The sequence below is a fragment of the Oncorhynchus tshawytscha genome, linkage group LG09 (assembly GCF_018296145.1).
Source record: "Oncorhynchus tshawytscha isolate Ot180627B linkage group LG09, Otsh_v2.0, whole genome shotgun sequence".
Classification (NCBI taxonomy): domain Eukaryota; kingdom Metazoa; phylum Chordata; class Actinopteri; order Salmoniformes; family Salmonidae; genus Oncorhynchus; species Oncorhynchus tshawytscha.
In genome coordinates this window covers 5,700,616-5,721,712 of record NC_056437.1, presented here as the reverse complement: position 1 = coordinate 5,721,712, position 21,097 = coordinate 5,700,616, and the positions used below count along the sequence as shown (strand labels likewise).

The window sequence follows — 21,097 nt, the reverse complement described above, 5'->3', positions numbered from 1 at the left end:
GTCGATTCTCAATGTACGATATGATTATAGAAACATAAAACCTTTTCACTTCCATATCACATCAAACTAATTTCACAAATGCAAAAAATATATATATAAACATACTGTATGTACAGTTTTAACCAGGTTCATTTTTCTGATGTCTGTTACAGGCGTTCGGAACATATGCTAGATCAGTGGTATCCAATTTTCGAGCCTTGGGTCGCAGAGCCTCATGGGAGTTTTGAGTATCACTCGGTAGGAAGTTTAGTTTGGAGGGTTGAAAAGGCACTACGCCTCGCTCAAAGTTGAATTAGGACAACACTCCCACTTACATACAGCTCGCAGGATCGCTCAAAATGGAGGCTAAGTGGAAGGCTATTGGGATTGTGTGTGTGTGTGTGTGTGTGTGTGTGTGTGGCTGTTCACCCATCACTAATACAAAAATAGCATTGAGAGTGAAACCTATTATTTGTCGACTACCGCATGAATTTAACACCACGAGTAATGGGACGGAACATCAACTGCTCCTGAGGCTGTGACCCGTTTTATATATATATATTAGTCTGCTGAGAAGTGAACAGATCTCATTAAGACTGGATGTCATGCAGGAGATGTGTTTTAGTGACGGGCCAGTGGAGCCTCTCCCACTCACACAATAAGCAGAATATCTGTGTGTAGTAAGTATAGCACCAGCACAACATTTACATAAGTCATTTAGCAGAACACTCTTATCCAGAGCGACTTAGTCCATCTTAAAGCTGGAATACAGAGTGGTGCCATGTTTTTTTTGTTTTTTTTTGTTGTGAGATTGACAACAACAACAACAACAACGGGGATGATACTTCGAAACAACAAGCTTGTTTTCCCTCTGACATCATCACTGCCTGCCCGTAAGAGCAACGGAGTCTTTTACCTTAGAGGCTCCTCCTCCTTTCAGGAACAAAACGATAACAAATGTTCCTGGGGTTACCATGGGGATTCCGTCAATGGGGATTCCATCTTTAAGACGTAGTCATAGTAAATGCATTTTTCCTTGATTTTAAAAGTAGCTATCGAAAAGTGTGAGTACGAACAAGGCAAGGGAGTTTTTTTTTTTTTGCTGTTGCCCTGACTAAGTCTCTGTGTGTGTGTGTGTGTGTGTGTGTGTGTGTGTGTGTGTGTGTGTGTGTGTGTGTGTGTGTGTGTGTGTGTGTGTCTTGTCTTCACCAGCTGAACAGCTCCAGTGATAGTGGTCTGGAGAAGGTTCTACCGTTGGGGGGCCACAAGGCCCCTGTGGTCACAGTGGACTGGTGCTCTGCCATGGACTGTGGCACCTGCCTCACCGCATCCATGGACGGAAAGATCAAACTCAGCACTTTACTGGCGCAGAAATCCTGATTGGTCGAAATTTAAAGGCCTCGAGGGAGGGTTCCTCATTGGAGGGAAGCATTTTAATGCAGCATCACACTATTGAAGCCGATGTATTCTCCAGTAGCGTTCGTCTTAAATAACTAACTTTGTACTGACCTAAGGCAGTCAACAACATATCATGGATGAAACAGGGCTTTGGAAAATCATAATAGGATATTAACAATTAGAATAAAATCTAACTCATTCCTTACCTGCACGTGGTGTTCAGTCCATGTGAGAGACCATGTTATATTTGATGTAGTAGAGAAGTTGTGGCTATACAATCTGAACTGGTTGTTGTGAGAATTTGAAACTTTGAGAGGCCAATACATCTGTCTGAGGCCGACACCATGCAGAAGTGGAACCATTTCTGGCTTTTCTCAGTTTTGACGCAGTACTACAACTCGTGATCAAGGGCTGTTTGTTTAATCATGTATGTGTGTATAATCGCTTGTGGATTGTGACAATAAATAATTTGTAGATAGTCCTGTATCAGTGTGTTTTCTCCTGTCGTTATGGATCTTTTGTGTCGGGGGATAAAAATCAACTGGATTCTAAATACAACAACCAATGGAATACGAGTTATACTTCACTAGACCCAAATATGGGCAATAGATCTCAGAACATTGGAATCATCCAAACTTACAGCATTATGGAAGCCAACGCGAGTAATGACGTGTCAGAGTATCCCGGTGTGATCTTCATGCATTTGCTCTCATATTATTAGGCTGACCACTGGAGAAGTCTGAACAGTATCACCTCAGAGTAGGAGTGCTGATCTGGGATCAGTTGGGACCTAATACTAAAACAGATGTTTTGTGGTTACTGGCCCAGATCCCTAACTTGTACTTTAATGAGTTACCTGGACATCCAAGTCTGGTAAACACACTGCATAACAAATCATGTTCCGCTCGCCATGAAACTTGTCTTTAGAATTAACTTCACTCGATACAAATTAAATGATTCATCAGACAAATCGGTTTCCTACCGTTTTGGATTCTCTAAAATTCACTATATAAAAACAGACAACTAAACAAGCATGTTGTTGTGAACGTTCATTTTATTAAAACAGGTTTTGTGAGATCTTACTGCCTTAAGGCGTTACTGAATTCACAAATGTTATGTGCACTTGAGATATAAAATATAAACTGTTATTTACAATACAAACATTAGGCTATTAAGAGTAGTTAAATGGCAGACTATTTTTGTGCTGTTCGAATAATAAATAAATAATAATGTTTGAATAATCAAGACACTGAAATTCCCCCCTTCATTGAGATTTTACTGGTTTGGCCCCTCCATGTTCAGTGTCCAAATCAAGACCTAGACATTCTGCTTTTCAGACCATTTTCACGTAACCAACACAACGATGCAAGTCCTCTTAGGAAGATATGGCTGGTCTTCTATGAGTATTTCCCTTCCTGTGATGTGGACTTCCCGCCAGCTGAGTCTTCAACTAGACTCTTCAATCTCCCAAGGTGATGCAAGGCCCTGAAACAAAACAAGATCGTTATTTAATGGATTTTATGCGACAGACTATCATGGGTCTTTAAAATAAAAGATACATTTAGTCTACTGTCTTATTCCAAATGTATCTGTTTGTGTAAGTATTGTACCTCTTTAATGATTGTCCACCAAGTGCAGTGTCATAGTCATCGGACCTCTGTAATTCAGACAATGGTATCACTGCTCTGGTTCACATCAGTTATGTCAGGAAAAAAAATAGATTCCTAACTAGAAACCAGATTAGTTGAAGTCTACACATCATTCATCTCATTCTCAGTACCATTATCATCTGTGGTTGTGTGCCGTCCTCCAACGTTGGTGTTGAACCATTCTCCGAGGTTACTTCCTTTTCATTCTCCAGACTGACTTGTTGCTCCACGGCTTGAAGGCTAAACAGCATTTGTTTGAGGGCCTCCACCGGACCAGGGTGTTTCCTGCTGCTGTAGCCCGACGAACATGAGCCTGAGGCAGCCTGCACAAGCACAACATGGAAGATGGGGGGAGTTAGGATTCAAGTTCATGGCTCTGAGGTACAACATATCCATCTCTCAAATCAGAAGTCTTTGTTAAAACTTTACATGGACTAAGGAATCATCTCATCAAGGAGCATTTTGTACAGACCTCGTCTTTCCTGTCTCTGAAAAGCTCTGTGGTGATCAGTGTGTCTTCTGCTCTCTCTACAGGTACAGGAGATTTACTGCAGAGGGAGAGAAGCAGAGAATTTAGCAACACCTTCTGTAAAATTATAGCTCTATAATAGTTGAGTTTACTAAAAGTAGATTCTAAAAAAAACATATCCTACTTAATCTTTGTAATGTATTCGTACATGTCACCACTTTTGACAAGCACTCACAATGTGATGGCAGGGTTGTCCCAAGAGCGATCAGCCTCTAGGACATCCTCTGAGCCACCAGGGCTGTGTCCCATGTCCTTCTGCAGCTGGCTGGTCAGGCCTAGTGACGGTGAGTTAAGGACCTTCTCTGCCTTCAAGATCAAACTCTCGATCTTATCACCTGTGAAGAACACAGTGGCTCTTATGCAACTTTTACAATACCAGTGTAACTGTACCAGTGTAACTGTAAACTGAGGACTAAGTCTGGACAAATGAAAACAAACCCTGGGTGTTGTGTAGACACGCAGAATGTTTATTTTACCTCTGAAGAGCTCGTCGAAATCAGTGCTCCGTTCTCCCTCTGCAGCTAAAGCTAGCCGCTCTGCAAACCGTAGTCTAAACTCCCTCAGTGTCCTGTGATCAGCCTCTCCTCTGAGAAGTTGTTGCCTGTCATCATCAGAACCAGAGACATCCTCAAGATGGCCGCCGTTACTATCCTTCTGTCCTTCCTTTAGCTCCTCATAGGAAGCCTCCAGCTCGCCCAGCCAGGAGGGAGGTCTAGGGGAGGGAGGCACGGTCTGGGTCGGGCCCCAGCCCCTATGCTGTGTCTTCTTACGAGACTCTGAGAAGTCTATATTAGTGGTGGAAATGTCTTTGGGAACATTGTCGCACTCCTGGAGCCAGGCGGGGTACTTCAGGTCAGGAACGCTGGTGACCCCAGAGAAATCCATCTCAGACTTTTGGCTGGTCAGCCAGCGAGGGTAATCGTGGTGGGAGGAGAAAGGACCAGGGGAGTCTGTGGTCTGGTGGTAGAGACCATGCTGGGGCCGTAGGCTCCCCTTCACTCTGGGGCCTGTGAAGGGATCTGTCTTTTGGGTTTCCTCTGCTTGAGTTCCAGCTCTGGACTGGTACAGCTTGTGAGGAGTGTTGTGAGGGGCAGAGTAGTGCAGGCAGCGTTTAATATGAGAGCTGCTATTAGGCCTAGGCCTCCTAGAGGACCAGGAGTTAGAGTAGGAGCTCTGCCGCAGGGGGTAGTCCCCAGACTGGGTGAGGAAGGCAGAGGTGCGAGTCACGGGTAGGGAGCCATCACATGGGAGCACCAACAGATCGTCGGTGGTCAGGCTGATGCAGTCTGAGGTTCCACGGTGACCAGAACCCACAGGAAGATTCAGGAAGTCCAGCTCCCGGTCTGTTAGTCTCTCTCTAAGAACTGGGAACCATGGACAAGACTATTATATGATATGGTATACAATCAAAGTGGTTCATTATTGTACATTAATTAAGATCCAAGTACCACTTGATAAAAGTATTATGTTTTATCTCCATATTCAAACAGCTTGGACAAATAAAAGTTAAGCATTTTATAATCGATGACAAAAACCTAAATCTTTACCATCTTTATTCCTGAACTCGGTTCTGGGCAGAGCAGAACTTAGCAGGTTTTTCTGGAGCTGCAGACTCCCGGTAGAAGTTTCAGAAGTGTGCAGGCTTCTGTCAAAGTCTGCAATGTAGGCTTCCAGGGCCTCAGTAGCCGATTCATAGTCCCGGTCCCGGTATCTGATGCCGGTGAGAGACGGATCGTTGTCCCTTAAGGTGCCTCTCAGGTGTCCGGAGCTAGCCAACAAGGAGGTGATGGTTGACTCCGGAGAAAAGACAAGGTCACCTTGTCCGGAAGTCATTCTGTCAAACAAACTAACATGTTGTAAAGTTAGATAGTTTTCTTATTTTAAATAGTCAGATATCCAAGTTACACTACTATAAACTGATCGTAAAGAACACATGTGTTTATCTGACTAGTAACAAGCTGAATCAAATAAATAAATAAAAACAACACGCCAAAAAGTTTGTACTCGCTGACTGTAAAACAAAAAAACGTTTAACGTCATCTTTTTTGTTGTTGTCGTACTCTTGTCGGTTTTACCTGCTTGTAAACTATTAAGTAAATCATTTAAACATTAGGAAACGTGTTATAAACTTACCGGAAACGCCTTTATAGTTGGTTCGTAGATAACAAGCTCCAACACAGTCGTCACTAGTTACCACAAAGTCATAAACCCCGCTCATTTCTCACATTTCTCATCTTAAAATGTGATTTTTAAACCTAAAAAACATAAGCTAAACCACACTGCTAACGTTATGCCTAACATTAAATAAGTATTAAACAAATATATATATATTTTTTTTTAACGATATATCCACTGGTGGAAACCCTCCCCAGCACAGCGGTAAATGTGTTGGCCAACAGGAAATATTCCATGCGTTTTTCACGTCACAGCGGCTCGACGCGCCGAGGTATAAAACAAGGCTTCAAGACGGTCTGCAGGTCTTCCACTGTGACGAGATGTTCATTCACATCGTTATGCATAGAAGAGAGCCTACCTCTTCCCCGTCACTGTTCAATCAGGTGGCATCCATGTTCAAAATGACAGCGGTACAGTTTGGAATATATTGCAGTGAATTGTCAATATATTTTGATTTAATGGTGATCATTATTACGTTATTTCAAATCTAACTTTATTAGTCACGTGCGTCGAATACAACAGTGAAATGCTTACTTACAATCCCCTAATCAACGATGCAGTTTAAAAAAGACAAGAATAAGAAATAAAAGTAACAAGTAGTTAAAAAGCAACAGTAAAATAGCAATAGCTAGACTATATACAGGAGGGTTACTGGAACAGAGTCAATGTGCAGAGGGCACCGGTTAGTTAAGGTCATTGCGGTAATAGGGTACATGTAGGTAGAGTTATTAAAGTGGCTATGCATAGATAATAACAGAGAGTAGCACCCGCGTAAATCTTTTTCTTAATTGGCGTTTTAAGGCCTGGGGGGGGTATCAGTAATAGATGGGAGAGGTTGAGGGTAGAGGATGGACATCAGAAATAGATGGGAGAGGTTGAGGGTAGAGGAAGGACATCAGTAATAGGATGGGAGAGGTTGAGGGTAGAAGAAGACAGGACTAAAAACAAACTAAATATAAGAATAATAGTGAATACATCAAAACTATGAAATAACATATATAGAATCATGTATTAACTAAAAAAAGTGTTCAGCAAATCAAAATATATTTTATATTTGAGATTCTTCAAAGTATCCACCCTTTTCCTTGATGACAGCTTTGCACTCTTGGCATTTGCTCAACTAGCTTCATGAGGTAGTCACCTGGAATGCAATTCAATTAACAGGTGTGCCTTGTTAAAGGTTCATTTGTGGAACTTATTTCCTTCTTAATGCGTTTGAGACAACCAGTTGTGTTGTGACAAGGTATGGGTGGAATACAGAAGACGGTCTTTTACCAAGTTCATTTGTGGGGTGTTAATTTCCTTCTTAATGTGTTTGTGCCAATCAATTGTGTTGTGACATGGTAGGGGTGGTATACAGAAGATAGCCCTATTTGGTAAAATACCAAGTCCATATCATGGCAAGAATAGCTCAAATAAGCAAATAGAAACGACAGTCCATCATTAATTTAAGACATGAAGGTCACACTGTTCCCCTCAATCAAACACGTCACTTCCTGTTGAACGCGGAACGAGGAAGAGCTCGGTTTTGTTGTTTTGAAAATGTTGTTGTTTTGAAAGCTCACAGTCCTTGGACACTGTGCTATCTAACCTCCAAATGAGCTTCAATGCCATACAACACTTCTTCCGTGGCCTCCAACTGCTCTTAAACGCTAGTAAAACCAAATGCATGCTTTTCAACCATTCGCTGCCTGCACCCGCACGCCTGACTAGCATCACCACCCTGGATGGTTCCGACCTTGAATATGTGGACCTCTATAAGTACCTAGGTGTCTGGCTAGACTGTAAACTCTCCTTCCAGACTCATATCAAACATCTCCAATCGAAAATCAAATCTAGAGTCGGCTTTCTATTCCGCAACAAAGCCTCCTTCACTCACGCCGCCAAGCTTACCCTAGTAAAACTGACTATCCTACCGATCCTCGACTTCGGCGATGTCATCTACAAAATTGCTTCCAACACTCTACTCAGCAAACTGGATGCAGTTTATCACAGTGCCATCCGTTTTGTCACTAAAGCACCTTATACCACCCACCACTGCGACCTGTATGCTCTAGTCGGCTGGCCCTCGCTACATATTCGTCGCCAGACCCACTGGCTCCAGGTCATATACAAGTCCATGCTAGGTAAAGCTCCGCCTTATCTCAGTTCACTGGTCACGATGGCAACACCCACCCGTAGCACGCGCTCCAGCAGGTGTATCTCACTGATCATCCCTAAAGCCAACACCTCATTTGGCCGCCTTTAGTTCCAGTTCTCTGCTGCCTGTGACTGGAACGAATTGCAAAAATCGCTGAAGTTGGAGACTTTTATCTCCCTCACCAACTTCAAACATCTGCTATCTGAGCAGCTAACCGATCGCTGCAGCTGTACATAGTCTATCGGTAAATAGCCCACCCATTTTTACTTACGTCATCCCTATACTGTTTTTATTTATTTACTTTTCTGCTCTTTTGCACACCAATATCTCTACCTGTACATGACCATCTGATCATTTATCACTCCAGTGTTTATCTGCAAAATTGTAATTATTCGCCTACCTCCTCATGCCTTTTGCACACAATGTATATAGACTCCCCTTTTTTTTCTACTGTGTTATTGACTTGTTAATTGTTTACTCCATGTGTAACTCTGTGTTGTCTGTTCACACTGCTATGCTTTATCTTGGCCAGGTCGCAGTTGCAAATGAGAACTTGTTCTCAACTAGCCTACCTGGTTAAATAAAAATAAAATAAAAAAATAAAAAGCTAGCTAACTTTTCAGTTTGGATCCCATGATGCAGTTGGCATCAATTGCAGGGACTGCTAGTCGCTGTTCGGTGATCCTGCCGACCAAGGATGGGTCTGAGGAGCTATTTGGCGTTGCAGCTAGCTTAGCTGCTAGCTAGCTGCATATCAAGCTAGAGGGGTTTTCTTGAGGACTTGAACGCAGCCCGCAACGTGGTTGAAGCTGAGATCGCTTATTGGCCCGGGTTTGTGGTTGTATAGATCCCTGCTGTTTGTTGTATTCAATCTTCCCTGTGACCTGCCCTGTCTGTAACTGTGAGGAGTAACAGTGCAACCTACGTTGCTAATCAAATCAAATCAAATCAAATTTTATTTGTCACATACACATGGTTAGCAGATGTTAATGCGAGTGTAGCGAAATGCTTGTGCTTCTAGTTCCGACAATGCAGTAATAACGAACAAGTAATCTAACTAACAATTCCAAAAAACTACTGTCTTATACACAGTGTAAGGGGATAAAGAATATGTACATAAGGATATATGAATGAGTGATGGTACAGAGCAGCATAGGCAAGATACAGTAGATGATATCGAGTACAGTATATACATATGAGATGAGTATGTAAACAAAGTGGCATAGTTAAAGTGGCTAGTGATACATGTAGTACATAAGGATGCAGTCGATGATATAGAGTACAGTATATACGTATGCATATGAGATGAATAATGTAGGGTAAGTAACATTATATAAGGTAGCATTGTTTAAAGTGGCTAGTGATATATTTACATAATTTCCCATCAATTCCCATTATTAAAGTGGCTGGAGTTGAGTCAGTGTCATTGACAGTGTGTTGGCAGCAGCCACTCAATGTTAGTGGTGGATGTTTAACAGTCTGATGGCCTTGAGATAGAAGCTGTTTTTCAGTCTCTCGGTCCCAGCTTTGATGCACCTGTACTGACCTCGCCTTCTGGATGACAGCGGGGTGAACAGGCAGTGGCTCGGGTGGTTGATGTCCTTGATGATCTTTATGGCCTTCCTGTAGCATCGGGTGGTGTAGGTGTCCTGGAGGGCAGGTAGTTTGGCAGAATCACCGCCTGGTACGGCAATTGCACCACCCTCAACCGCAAGGCTCTCCAGAGGGTGGTGCGGTCTGCACAACGCATCACCGGGGGCAAACTACCTGCCCTCCAGAACACCTACAGCACCTGATGTCACAGGAAGGCCAAAAAGATCATCAAGGACAACAACCACCCGGCTTAAGCAGGGGGACACGTCTGGCACTGCAGGATTTTAGTCCCTGGCGGCGTAGTGTGTTACTGCTGGTAGGCTTTGTTACTTTGGTCCCAGCTCTCTGCAGGTCATTCACTAGGTCCCCCCGTGTGGTTCTGGGATTTTTGCTCACCGTTCTTGTGATCATTTTGACCCCACGGGGTGAGATCTTGCATGGAGCCCCAGATCGAGGAAGATTATCAGTGGTCTTGTATGTCTTCCATTTCCTAATAATTGCTCCCACAGTTGATTTCTTCAAACCAAGCTGCTTACCTATTGCAGATTCAGCCTTCCCAACCTGGTGCAGGTCTACAATTTTGTTTCTGGTGTCCTTTGACAGCTCTTTGGTCTTGGCCATAGTGGAGTTTGGAGTGTGACTGTTTGAGGTTGTGGACAGGTGTCTTTTATAATGATAACAAGTTCAAACAGGTGCCATTAATACAGGTAACGAGTGGAGGACAGAGGAGCCTCTTAAATAGGAAGTTACAGGTCTGTGAGAGCCAGAAATCTTGCTTGTTTGTAGGTGACCAAATACTTATTTTCCACCATAATTTGTAAATAAATTCATTAAAAATCCTACAATATGATTTTCTGGATTTTTTAAATCATTTTGTCTGTCATAGTTGAAGTGTACCTATGATGAAAATTACAGGCCTCTCTCATCTTTTTAAGTGGGTGAACTTGCACAATTGGTGGCTGACTAAATACTTTTTTGCCCCACTGTATGTGACCAATAACATCTGCTAACCGTGTGTATGTGACCAATAACATCTGCTAACCATGTGTATGTGACCAATAACATCTGCTAACCGTGTGACCAATAACATCTGCTAACCATGTGTATGTGACCAATAACATCTGCTAACCGTGTGTATGTGACCAATAACATATGCTAACCGTGTGACCAATAACATCTGCTAACCATGTGTATGTGACCAATAACATCTGCTAACCATGTGTATGTGACCAATAACATCTGCTAACCATGTGACCAATAACATCTGCTAACCATGTGTATGTGACCAATAACATCTGCTAACCATGTGCATGTGACCAATAACATCTGCTAACCGTGTGTATGTGACCAATAACATCTGTAACCGTGTGACCAATAACATCTGCTAACCATGTGTATGTGACCAATAACATCTGCTAACCATGTGTATGTGACCAATAACATCTGCTAACCGTGTGTATGTGACCAATAACATCTGCTAACCATGTGTATGTGACCAATAACATCTGCTAACCGTGTGACCAATAACATCTGCTAACCATGTGTATGTGACCAATAACATCTGCTAACCGTGTGACCAATAATATCTGCTAACCGTGTGACCAATAATATCTGCTAACCGTGTGACCAATAACATCTGCTAACCGTGTGACCAATAACATCTGCTAACCGTGTGACCAATAACATCTGCTAACCATGTGACCAATATCATCTGCTAACCATGTGTATGTGACCAATAACATCTGCTAACCGTGTGACCAATAACATCTGCTAACCATGTGTATGTGACCAATAACATCTGCTAACCGTGTGACCAATAACATCTGCTAACCGTGTGACCAATAACATCTGCTAACCATGTGACCAATATCATCTGCTAACCATGTGTATGTGACCAATAACATCTGCTAACCGTGTGACCAATAACATCTGCTAACCATGTGACCAATGAAGTTTGATTTGAAGACCAAAGCCGGCGGAAGTTGAGGACAGTGGTATCTTTCTATCACAAGTGATATTTTTTGATTTTAGACGAACAAAAAGAGTTCTACACGCAGTTGTTACAAGAGAATAGCTTCAAGTGTTTTGTCCAAATACTGGTGAATTCAGCCTTAGAAATAATAAGGTTCGTAGAAATCAATAACTTGATAATAATAATCAGATAACATTAATCTATTAGCCATTTCTGAGATTAATTTAGATAATACATTTGATGATACAGCAGTAGCAATACAGAGATATAACATCTGTAGAAGAGACAGACATGCTTGTGGGGGAGGAGTTGCTGTATATATTCAGAGCCATATCCCTGTAATGCTTAGAGAGGATCTTATGGGGGAGGTGTTGCTGTATATATTCAGAGCCATATCCCTGTAATGCTTAGAGAAAATCTCATGTCAAGTGTTATTGAAGTGTTGTGGTTGCAGGTTCACACATCTAAAGCCTATTATTTTGGGGTGTTGCTATAGGCCACCAAGTGCCAACAGTCAGTATCTAAATTATATGTGTGAAAATGCTTGATAGTTTTTCATGTAAACAGAGAGGTCTTCTTTCTTATTGACTGGTTTTCATCAAGCTGTCAGCTCAAGAGGAAGCTTCTCACTGTAACCAGTGCCTGTAATCAATCAAATTTCAATCAAAATATATTTATATAGCCCTTCGTACATCAGCTGATGTCACAAAGTGCTGTACAGAAACCCAGCCTAAAACCCCAAACAGCAAGCAATGCAGGTGTAGAAGCACCGTGGCTAGGAAAAACTCCCTAGAAAGGCCAAGACCTAGGAAGAAACCTAGAGAGGAACCAGGCTATGGGGGGTGGCCAGGCCTCTTCTGGCTGTGCCGGGTGGAGATTATAACAGAACATGGCCAAGATGTTCAAATGTTCATAGATGACCAACAGGGTCAGATAATAATCACAGTGGCTGTAGAGGGTGCAACAGGTCAGCACCTCAGCAGTAAATGTCAGTTGGCTTTTCATAGCCGATCATTCAGAGTATCTCTACCGCTCCTGCTATCTCCACAGAGTTGAAAACAGCAGTTCTGGGACAGGTAGCACATCCAGTGAACAGGTCAGGGTTCCATAGCTGCAGGCAGAACAGTCGAAACTGGAGCAGCAGCACGGCCAGGTAGACTGGGGACAGCAAGGAGTCATCATGCCAGGTAATCCTGAGGCATGGTCCTAGGGCTCAGGTCCTCCAAGAGAAAGAGAAAGAGAGAGAGAGAGAAAGAGAGAAAAAGAGAAAAAAAGAGAGAATTAGAGAGCATGCTTAAATTCACACAGAACACTGGATAAGGCAGGAGAAATACTCCAGATATAACAGACTGACCCTAGCCCTCCGACACATAAACTGTTGCAGCATAAATACTGGCGGCTGAAACAGGAGGGGTCGGGAGACACTGTGGCCCCATCCGACGATACCCCCAGACAGTTTCAAACAGGCAGGATATAAACCCACCCACTTTGCCAAAGCACAGCCCCCACACCACTAGAGGGATATCTTCAACCACCAACCTGCTATCCTGAGACAAGGCCGAGTATAGCCCACAAAGATCTCCCCAACGGCACGAACCTGAGGGGGGGTGCCAACCCGGACAGGAAGATCACTTCAGTGACTCAACCCACTCAAGTGACGCACCCCTCCCCGGGACGGCATGGAAGAGCAACAGTAAACCAGTGACTCAGCCCCTGTAACAGGGTCAGAGGCAGAGAATCCCAGTGGAGAATCCCAAGGGCAGTTCATTGCTCCAGTGCCTTTCCGTTCACCTTCACACTCCTGGGCCAGACTACACTCAATCATAGGACCTACTGAAGAGATGAGTCTTCAATAAAGACTTAAAGGTTGAGACCGAGTCTGCGTCTCTCAGATGGATAGGCAGACCATTCCATAAAAATTGAGCTCTATAGAAGAAAGCCCTGCCTCCAGCGGTTTGCATAGAAAATCTAGGGACAGTAAGGAGGCCTGCGTCTTGTGACCTTAGCGTACGTGTAGGTATGTATGGCAGGACCAAATTGGAAAGATAGGTAGGAGCAAGCCCATGTAATGCTTTTTAGGTTAGCAGTAAAACCTTGAAATCAACCCTAGCCTTAACAGGAAGCCCGTGTAGAGGGGCTAGCACTGGAGTGATATGATCACATTTTTTGGTTCTAGTCAAGATTCAAACAGTCGTGTTTGGCACTAACTCAAGTTTATTTAGTGCTTTATCCGGGTAGCCGGAAAGTAGAGCATTGCAGTAGTCTAACCTAGAAGTGACAAAAGCATGGATACATTTTTCTGCGTAACTTTTGGACAGAAAGTTTCAGATTTTTGCAATGTTACGAAGATGGCAAAAATGCTTGTCCTAGAAATATTCTTGATATGTTCGGCAAAAGAGAGATCAGGGTCCAGAGTAACACCGAGGTCCTTCACAGTTTTATTTGAGACCACTGTACAACCATCAAGATTAATTGTCAGATTCAACAGAAGATCTCTTTGTTTCTTGGGACCTAGAACAAGCATCTCTGTTTTGCCCGAGTTTAAAAGTAGAAAGTTTGCAGCCATCCACTTCCTTATGTCTGAAACACATGCTTCTAGCGAGGACAATTTTGGGGCTTCACCATGTTTCATCGAAATGTACAGCTGTGTGTCATCCGCATAGCAGTGAAAGTTAACATTATGTTTCCGAATGACATCCCCAAGAGGTCAAATATATAGTGAAAACAATAGTGGTCCTTAAACGGAACCTTGAGGAAGATGGAGGACAAACCATCAGAGGACAAACCATCTACAGAGACAAACTGATATCTTTCCGACAGATAAGATCTATACCAATTTGGGTTTCTAATCTTTACAAAATAATGTGGTGATCGATGGTATCAAAAGCAACATTGAGGTCTAGGAGCACGAGGACAGATGCAGAGCCTCAGTCTGACGTCATTAAAAGGTAATTTGCCACCGTCTCAGTACTATGATGGGGTCTAAAACCAGACTGAAGCGCTTCGTATACATTGTTTGTCTTCGGGAAGGCAGTGAGTTGCTGCGCAACAGCCTTTTCAATTTATTTTGAGAGGAGATACGATATAGGCTGACAGTTTTTATATTTTCTGGGTCAAGGTTTGGCTTTTCAAGAGAGGCTTTATTACCTTCACTTTTAGTGAGTCTGGTACACATCCGGTGGATAGAGAGCCGTTTATTATGTTCAATATAGGAGGGCCAAGCACAGGAAGCAGCTCTTTCAGTAGTTTAGTTGGAATAGGGTCCAGTACACAGCTTAAAAGTTTAGAGGCCATGATTATTTTCATCATTGTGTCAAGATATATAGGATTAAAAAACTTGAGTGTCTCCCTTGATCCCAGGTCCTGGCAGTGTTGTGCAGACTCAGGACAACTGAGCTTTGGAGGAATATGCAGATTTAAAGAGGAGTCTGTTATTTGCTTTCCAATGATCATGATCTTTTCATCGAAGAAGTTCATGAATTTATCACTGCTGAAGTGAAAGCCATTCCTCTCTTGGCTGCTTTACGACAGTATCAAACGTTTTTTGGGGGTTGTTCTTATTTTCTTCAGTTAAATTGGAAAAATAGGATGATAGGATGATCTGGTTCAGGTTATTAATAAACCTACCAGGGTGTTTACATAGTCATTGTCTCTGATTGGGAACCATGTTTAGGTAGCCTGTTTTGTGTTGGGTTTTGTGGGTGATTGTTCCTGTCTTTGTGGCACCAGATAGGACTGTTTTGTTTTTTTCCACGTTTCTTAAATAGAACCTGTCTGACAAAGTGAAGTAGGACAAAAGCAAAAGATCTCAAAAAGCAAGACATCATGCCGCGGTCCAAAGAAATTCAGGAACAGATGAGAAATAAAGGAATTGACATCTATCAGTGTGGAAAGGGTTACAAAGCCATTTCTAAAGCTTTGGGACTCCAGCGAACCACGTTGAGAGACATTATCCACAAACGGAGAACATTTGGAACAGTGGTGAACCTTCCCAGGAGTGGCCGGCCGACCAAAATCGCCCTAAGAGCGCAGCGATGACTCATCCAAGAGGTCACACAAGAACCCACAACAACATTTTAAAGAACTGCAGGCCTCACTTGCCTCAGTTAAGATCAGTGTTCATGACTCAACCATAAGAAAGAGACTGGGCAAAAATGGCATCCATGACAGTGTTCCAAGGTGAAAACCACTGCTGACCAAAAATAACATAAAGGCTCATCTCACTTTTGGCAAAAAACATCTTGATGATCCCCAAGACTTTTGGGAAAATATTCTGTGGACTGATGAGACAAAAGTTGAACTTTTTGGAAGGTGTGCGTCCCGTTACATCTGGCGTTATAGTAACACAGTATTCCAGAAAAAGAGCATCATACCAACAGTCCAATATGGTGGTGTGATGGTCTTCAGGACCTGGACAACTTGCTGTGATTGATGGAACCATGAATTCTGCTCTCTACCAAAGAATCCTGAAGGAGAATGTCTGGACATCAGTTTGTGACCTCAAGCTGAAGACAATTACATTGATGGAAGCTACAATATTAAAGCTGATCTACTCCCTAAAAAACACTTATTTTTAACAAAATGATTTTGTGACGGTGTGCACTAATGAATACGACCCAGGTGGCCATGCAGGCAGACTTCACAAAATTGGTGCTTTAGAAAAGTAAAACACTATCAAAGTCTACGACTACCTCCCCCTTCCATGGTATCTCCCATGGTATGGTATCTCCCATGGTATGGTATCTCCCATGGTATCTTCTATGGTATCTCCCGTGGTATGGTATCTACCATAGTATCTCCCATGGTATCGTATCGTCCATGGTATCTCCCATGGTATGGTATCTCCCATGGTATCTTTATGGTATCTCCCATGGTATCTTCTATGGTATGGTATCTCCCATGGTATCTACCATAGTATCTCCCATGGTATGGTATCTCCCATGGTATGGTATCTCCCATGGTATCTACCATAGTATCTCCCATGGTATGGTATCTCCCATGGTATGGTATCTCCCATGGTATCTTCTATGGTATCTCCCGTGGTATGGTATCTCCCATGGTATGGTATCTACCATAGTATCTCCCATGGTATCGTATCGTCCATGGTATCTCCCATGGTATGGTATCTCCCATGGTATCTTTATGGTATCTCCCATGGTATCTTCTATGGTATGGTATCTCCCATGGTATCTACCATAGTATCTCCCATGGTATAGTATCTCCCATGGTATGGTATCTCCCATGGTATGGTATCTCCCATGGTATGGTATCTCCCATGGTATGGTATCTCCCATGGTATCTTTATGATATCTCCCATGGTATCGTATCTTCCATGGCATCTTCTATGGTATCTCCCATGGTATCGTCTATGGTATGGTATCTCCCATGGTATCTTCTATGGTATGGTATCTCCCATGGTATCTTCTATGGTATGGTATCTCCCATGGTATCTACCATAGTATCTCCCATGGTATGGTATCTCCCATGGTATGGTATCTCCCATGGTATGGTATCTCCCATGGTATCTTTATGATATCTCCCATGGTATCGTATCTTCCATGGCATCTTCTATGGTATCTCCCATGGTATCGTCTATGGTATGGTATCTCCCATGGTATCTTCTATGGTATGGTATCTCCCATGGTATCTTCTATGGTATGGTATCTCCCATGGTATCTTCTATGGTATGGTATCTCCCATGGTATCTCCCATGGTATCTCCTTTACCACTATTCGGCCAGGCGGTTGGGTTTCAGTTAGAAATAGTTTTGAGTGTGCCGCGAGAGCGAAGCTATTTAAAGACAAGATGGTGACATGATCTGAAATGGTGACATGATGAAAATGTAGAATGAATTGAATATAAGAAATCGGCATTTTGAAGACTGCCTAAGACTATGCTGTCAATGGAGTTAGAATTCTGTGTGAGTAACTATACAGAAGGTTGCTTTGCTGCAGGCCGCCTCAGTGGCACGTCTGACCACACAACTACACCTTTCAGATCATTTGATAGGAACTTTTCTGTATTCTCAGGAAAAAACAAAAAAGTACACCATTTATTAAATATAATTATGGTGCACGTTTTATAATCGGGAGGAGTTTAAAGAGGAGATGCATCTTTAGAGCCTTGGTGTTGCTCCACTCTCGTCACCCCCTACATCACACGGATATGTATAAGCCAATGCTAAGATTTACAGAAACAGTCAAATTGAAGAATTTTCAAAAATAAACGGTTCAACTTGATAACTTAAAAAAAAAAAAAAAAATTTTAGGTTCATATTTTACTGAATGTTGTAAATGTTGCATCACCGCCTAGGAAGGGGAGGAACCCCGTATAGAATTAGGAATTGGAAATAGGATCTCTAATGGGGGAAGCGAGAAGTGACGGGACGTTCCAGATAGGCGGGGCGTTGCTGTAGCGAGCGGTGCGGTTACCGGGCGCTGGGTCAGTGTGTGGGAAGTGCTGCAATATCTCACCGTCACTGCCACCGCCGCGGTCGAGGACCGACATACCATTTCTCATAGTTGTATAATTGAAAATCAAAGAGGGAAAACCTGTCAAACCAACGATTTTTCTATCTATCTACCGAAAGTCCTCGATACAAAACGCGGAAATAAGAAGTTACTAGTTTTCGCGCTGGTTTCAAGTAGTTCAGCAGTTGATACGGATTCCCTGGGTAGCTTTTAGGTTCACGTTAGATCGCCAGGTCAGCTGTATTTATTAACCTTTAGCTATATCGTCGGTCTTGAATAACGATTGGGGGTGATTCCCAAATTATAAAGTATTGCTAGATGATTATGGAGAAGAAGAGGATGGATTGCCCCTCTCTGCCACCGGGTTGGAAAAAAGAAGAAGTGATCCGGAAGTCAGGACTCAGTGCTGGCAAGTGTGATGTCTATTACTACAGGTAATGATCGATCATGAAGATAGATAACAGTAACCTTGACTCTCTTGATAGGTTCACAAGTTATGATAGTTACTTAGTTGTCTGAGTAGCTACAATAACTATTTTCCAAGGAGAAAAATATGGGCTAAAGCTAACTAGCTAAGCTAAACCTTAATAAGCTTGAGCACCCCACTCACTCACACTCAGTGCCACAATGTTGCTACTTAATGCTATCAGGGTGAACATTGTATCAAAAAACGGCACAACTTGGCACAAGTACAGTAGCAACATTGTATCACACTTTGTATTACCAGCAGACGTTCAAATGTATCTTAGTTTAGACTAGAGATAGTGAGATTGTGATTTATGAAAACTTTTTATTTGGTCACTTGCATTCTTGACCGTGTCTCATCATGTGATGCTCTTGATAAATGACACCTCTGAAACTGAAACTCTGTTTGCAATCTAGGCTAAACCATTGGAACTCAGCCCTCTGTCTAAAGTACATTATCTGTGCGGCTAAATTCCATGGCAATTTACAACATGGTCCTAAATGGTCTATAAGCTATAATTGGCGTCTATGCTATTGGACTCTTCAAAGCTAAATGACAGTTCATCTTTTACATTCAGCAGCTTTGCTGTAGGCCTTCACCCTTCCTCAGTAACTCATTGATTGGTTACCCAGTTCAGGCCCCATCCAGTTTGTGGCCTCAAAAAGGTGTCCAACTTGTTGCTGACTATGCTGACTGTGTTTGGGGGGTTCTAAACATTTGTGTGTTGTGATCCTGTTCCTTCCACCTGGGGAAATCTGACAAACGCAGCAATTCTTTCTCCCCCTTCAAGGAGATTGAGATGGATTGATACCTTTTTGTCCTCCAGGTAGATCTAAGATCAGGGTGGGGGGGTATACTACTAACTAGATGTTTTGGTTCATTCATAAAACTAAACTCCGATATGTGTTTTTGGTTGTTGAGTCAAAGAGACAATGGTCATTTTCAAGTTTATCTTTCAAAATAAAAAATACAATTGAATGATATTTTGGCAAGTTAGCTGGCGAAATCATTGATCCCTCTGTGTACTGATCAGCATGAACAACTTGCAACTGAAAACATACTAGCCCCCCCCGGTGCAATGCCCTCGGTCTGGCCTAGTGCCTATGGAGTGTGACACTCCGGCTGCATCCTGGGGCCTGGGCCAATGAGCCTGCCTGCCTGTGTACTTTACACCCCTCCCTCTCACTGGTGAAAAACATGCCTCTCATTCTTATTCAAATGGTATGATCCCAGCAGCGTGTGAGAAGTGTTGGCCGGTGGGGTGTTTTTTTTTTGTTTGTTTGTTGTTGGTAGACCTGTGAAAGCTGTGTAGCGTAGCTCTCGTGTGATAGTGTGAAGGTCTTGTTCGATGGTGTGTAGACCTGTGATAGTGAGTGTGTGGGTTTTGTACGACAGTGTGGTGAAAGCAAGCGAGGCCTTTGGACGGTCTCAGGTGCGGCCTTGTCAGTGTGTATCTAGGTGGTTCTGACATCCTGTACTGGCCGGCTCTGTGTTTGTCCCTTCTCATTGTGTGTGTGTGTGTGTGTGTGTGTGTGTGTGTGTGAGAGAGAGAGCGAGAGATGCCAACAACAGGGACTCTGGACACACACTGAGGAAGGCCATACTATTCTACGCAGCTCAGCACCTCTCCACTCTGATTGGTTGCTAAGCAGAAGCTTTTGATCACAGAATTCCACGTGGTGACGTTCCAATTTAAAACTCCTGTCTCAACATCAATGACTAGATTTCTAGAATAATCTGTAGCACTGAGGTTGTGTAGATACATTGGTCAGCTGGGTTTCCCCTTGTAAAAAAAGAAAAGTTTTTATTTCATTTGAAAACACAATTCAACTGCAGTGAAGCCACTTAACTATCCAAGACCCCCCACAGTCCCCACTCCCAAAACCTGCCTCCACCCCCTTCCAGCCACCATCCCCTTGTTCAACAAAGCGACTTCTTTGCATGTCGTTGGTGCGTGGGATGTTGGGGGAGGGGTGTTGGGTGGGTTTGTTTAAGGTGCTGTCTGTGGTTGTGGCTGTGTGTCGGGGAGGGTAGGGTTGTTAAAAAGACCCCACACTGTTGGTTGATGCTCGTGTTAATGTCCCCCCCCTGCTCACTCAGCAAGCTATAGGTTAACTGTACTCGCTCCCCAGCCATATGCTGCATGGCTTCTCTTCACACCTGGGATCAAATGAAAAGGTCAAGCCCACTTCCTGCCCTCATTTTTCACTCTCAAACTGATCTTAGATCACAGACTGACGCTCGTCCTTTTCATATCAAAGCTAGGTCAGTTTGGGTAGCCTATCAGTGATCTCTGTGTCTTAGCGTAGGTTACGGGCATCTCACGGTCCGCCAGCTCCCTCTCTCTCTGTTTATTGTTCTGCCCCTACCTTCATGTCTCATCCATGTTGTTTTGTACACGGTACTGAATGAACCTGAAGTCTGTGGCATGAACCAATAATACAGTCAACATGTTTGAGTTCCATGGAAACGATGTGTTCCTACCCAGTTCCATGGAAACGACGTGTTCCTACCGAGTTCCATGGAAACGACGTGTTCCTACCCAGTTCCATGGAAACGACGTGTTCCTACCCAGTTCCATGGAAACGACGTGTTCCTACCCAGTTCCATGGAAAACGTGTTCCTACCCGTTGTTCCTACCCAGTTCCATGGAAACGACGTGTTCCTACCCAGTTCCATGGAAACGACATGTTCCTACCCAGTTCCATGGAAACGACGTGTTCCTA

General features: G+C 43.1%; 3 protein-coding genes across 4 annotated transcripts in view; 2 read left to right on the top strand and 1 right to left on the bottom strand.

Moving 5' to 3' along the window:
• The window catches only part of wdr91 (WD repeat domain 91), a 33,514-nt gene extending 31,659 nt beyond the window's left edge, over positions 1 to 1,855 (top strand). The window contains 1 exon segment of the mRNA XM_042326407.1: positions 1,192 to 1,855. Coding sequence (XP_042182341.1) covers positions 1,192 to 1,359 — 168 coding nt within the window. The 3' untranslated portion in view covers positions 1,360 to 1,855.
• A 558-nt stretch (positions 1,856 to 2,413) lies between these two features.
• lg09h18orf54 (linkage group 09 C18orf54 homolog) lies at positions 2,414 to 5,956 on the bottom strand. Of its 2 annotated transcripts, none has more exons than XM_024437595.2 (8): positions 5,689 to 5,956; positions 5,103 to 5,401; positions 4,032 to 4,919; positions 3,731 to 3,890; positions 3,499 to 3,574; positions 3,158 to 3,349; positions 2,988 to 3,034; positions 2,414 to 2,862 (listed from the first exon to the last, which is right to left on the bottom strand). In XM_024437595.2, the coding sequence occupies exons 2-8, from the start codon at positions 5,386 to 5,388 to the stop codon at positions 2,775 to 2,777; spliced, it is 1,737 nt and encodes a 578-aa protein (XP_024293363.1). In that variant the 5' UTR covers positions 5,389 to 5,401; positions 5,689 to 5,956; the 3' UTR covers positions 2,414 to 2,774. The 2 variants fall into 2 exon arrangements, with proteins under 2 accessions (XP_024293363.1, XP_024293364.1); XM_024437596.2 differs by having other exon boundaries at positions 5,103 to 5,389.
• Positions 5,957 to 17,832: 11,876 nt separating this feature from the next.
• The window catches only part of mbd2 (methyl-CpG binding domain protein 2), a 91,981-nt gene continuing 88,716 nt past the window's right edge, over positions 17,833 to 21,097 (top strand). Inside the window, exon 1 of the mRNA XM_042326406.1 lies at positions 17,833 to 18,339. Coding sequence (XP_042182340.1) covers positions 18,224 to 18,339 — 116 coding nt within the window. The 5' untranslated portion in view covers positions 17,833 to 18,223. The remainder of the gene's footprint in view (positions 18,340 to 21,097) is intronic.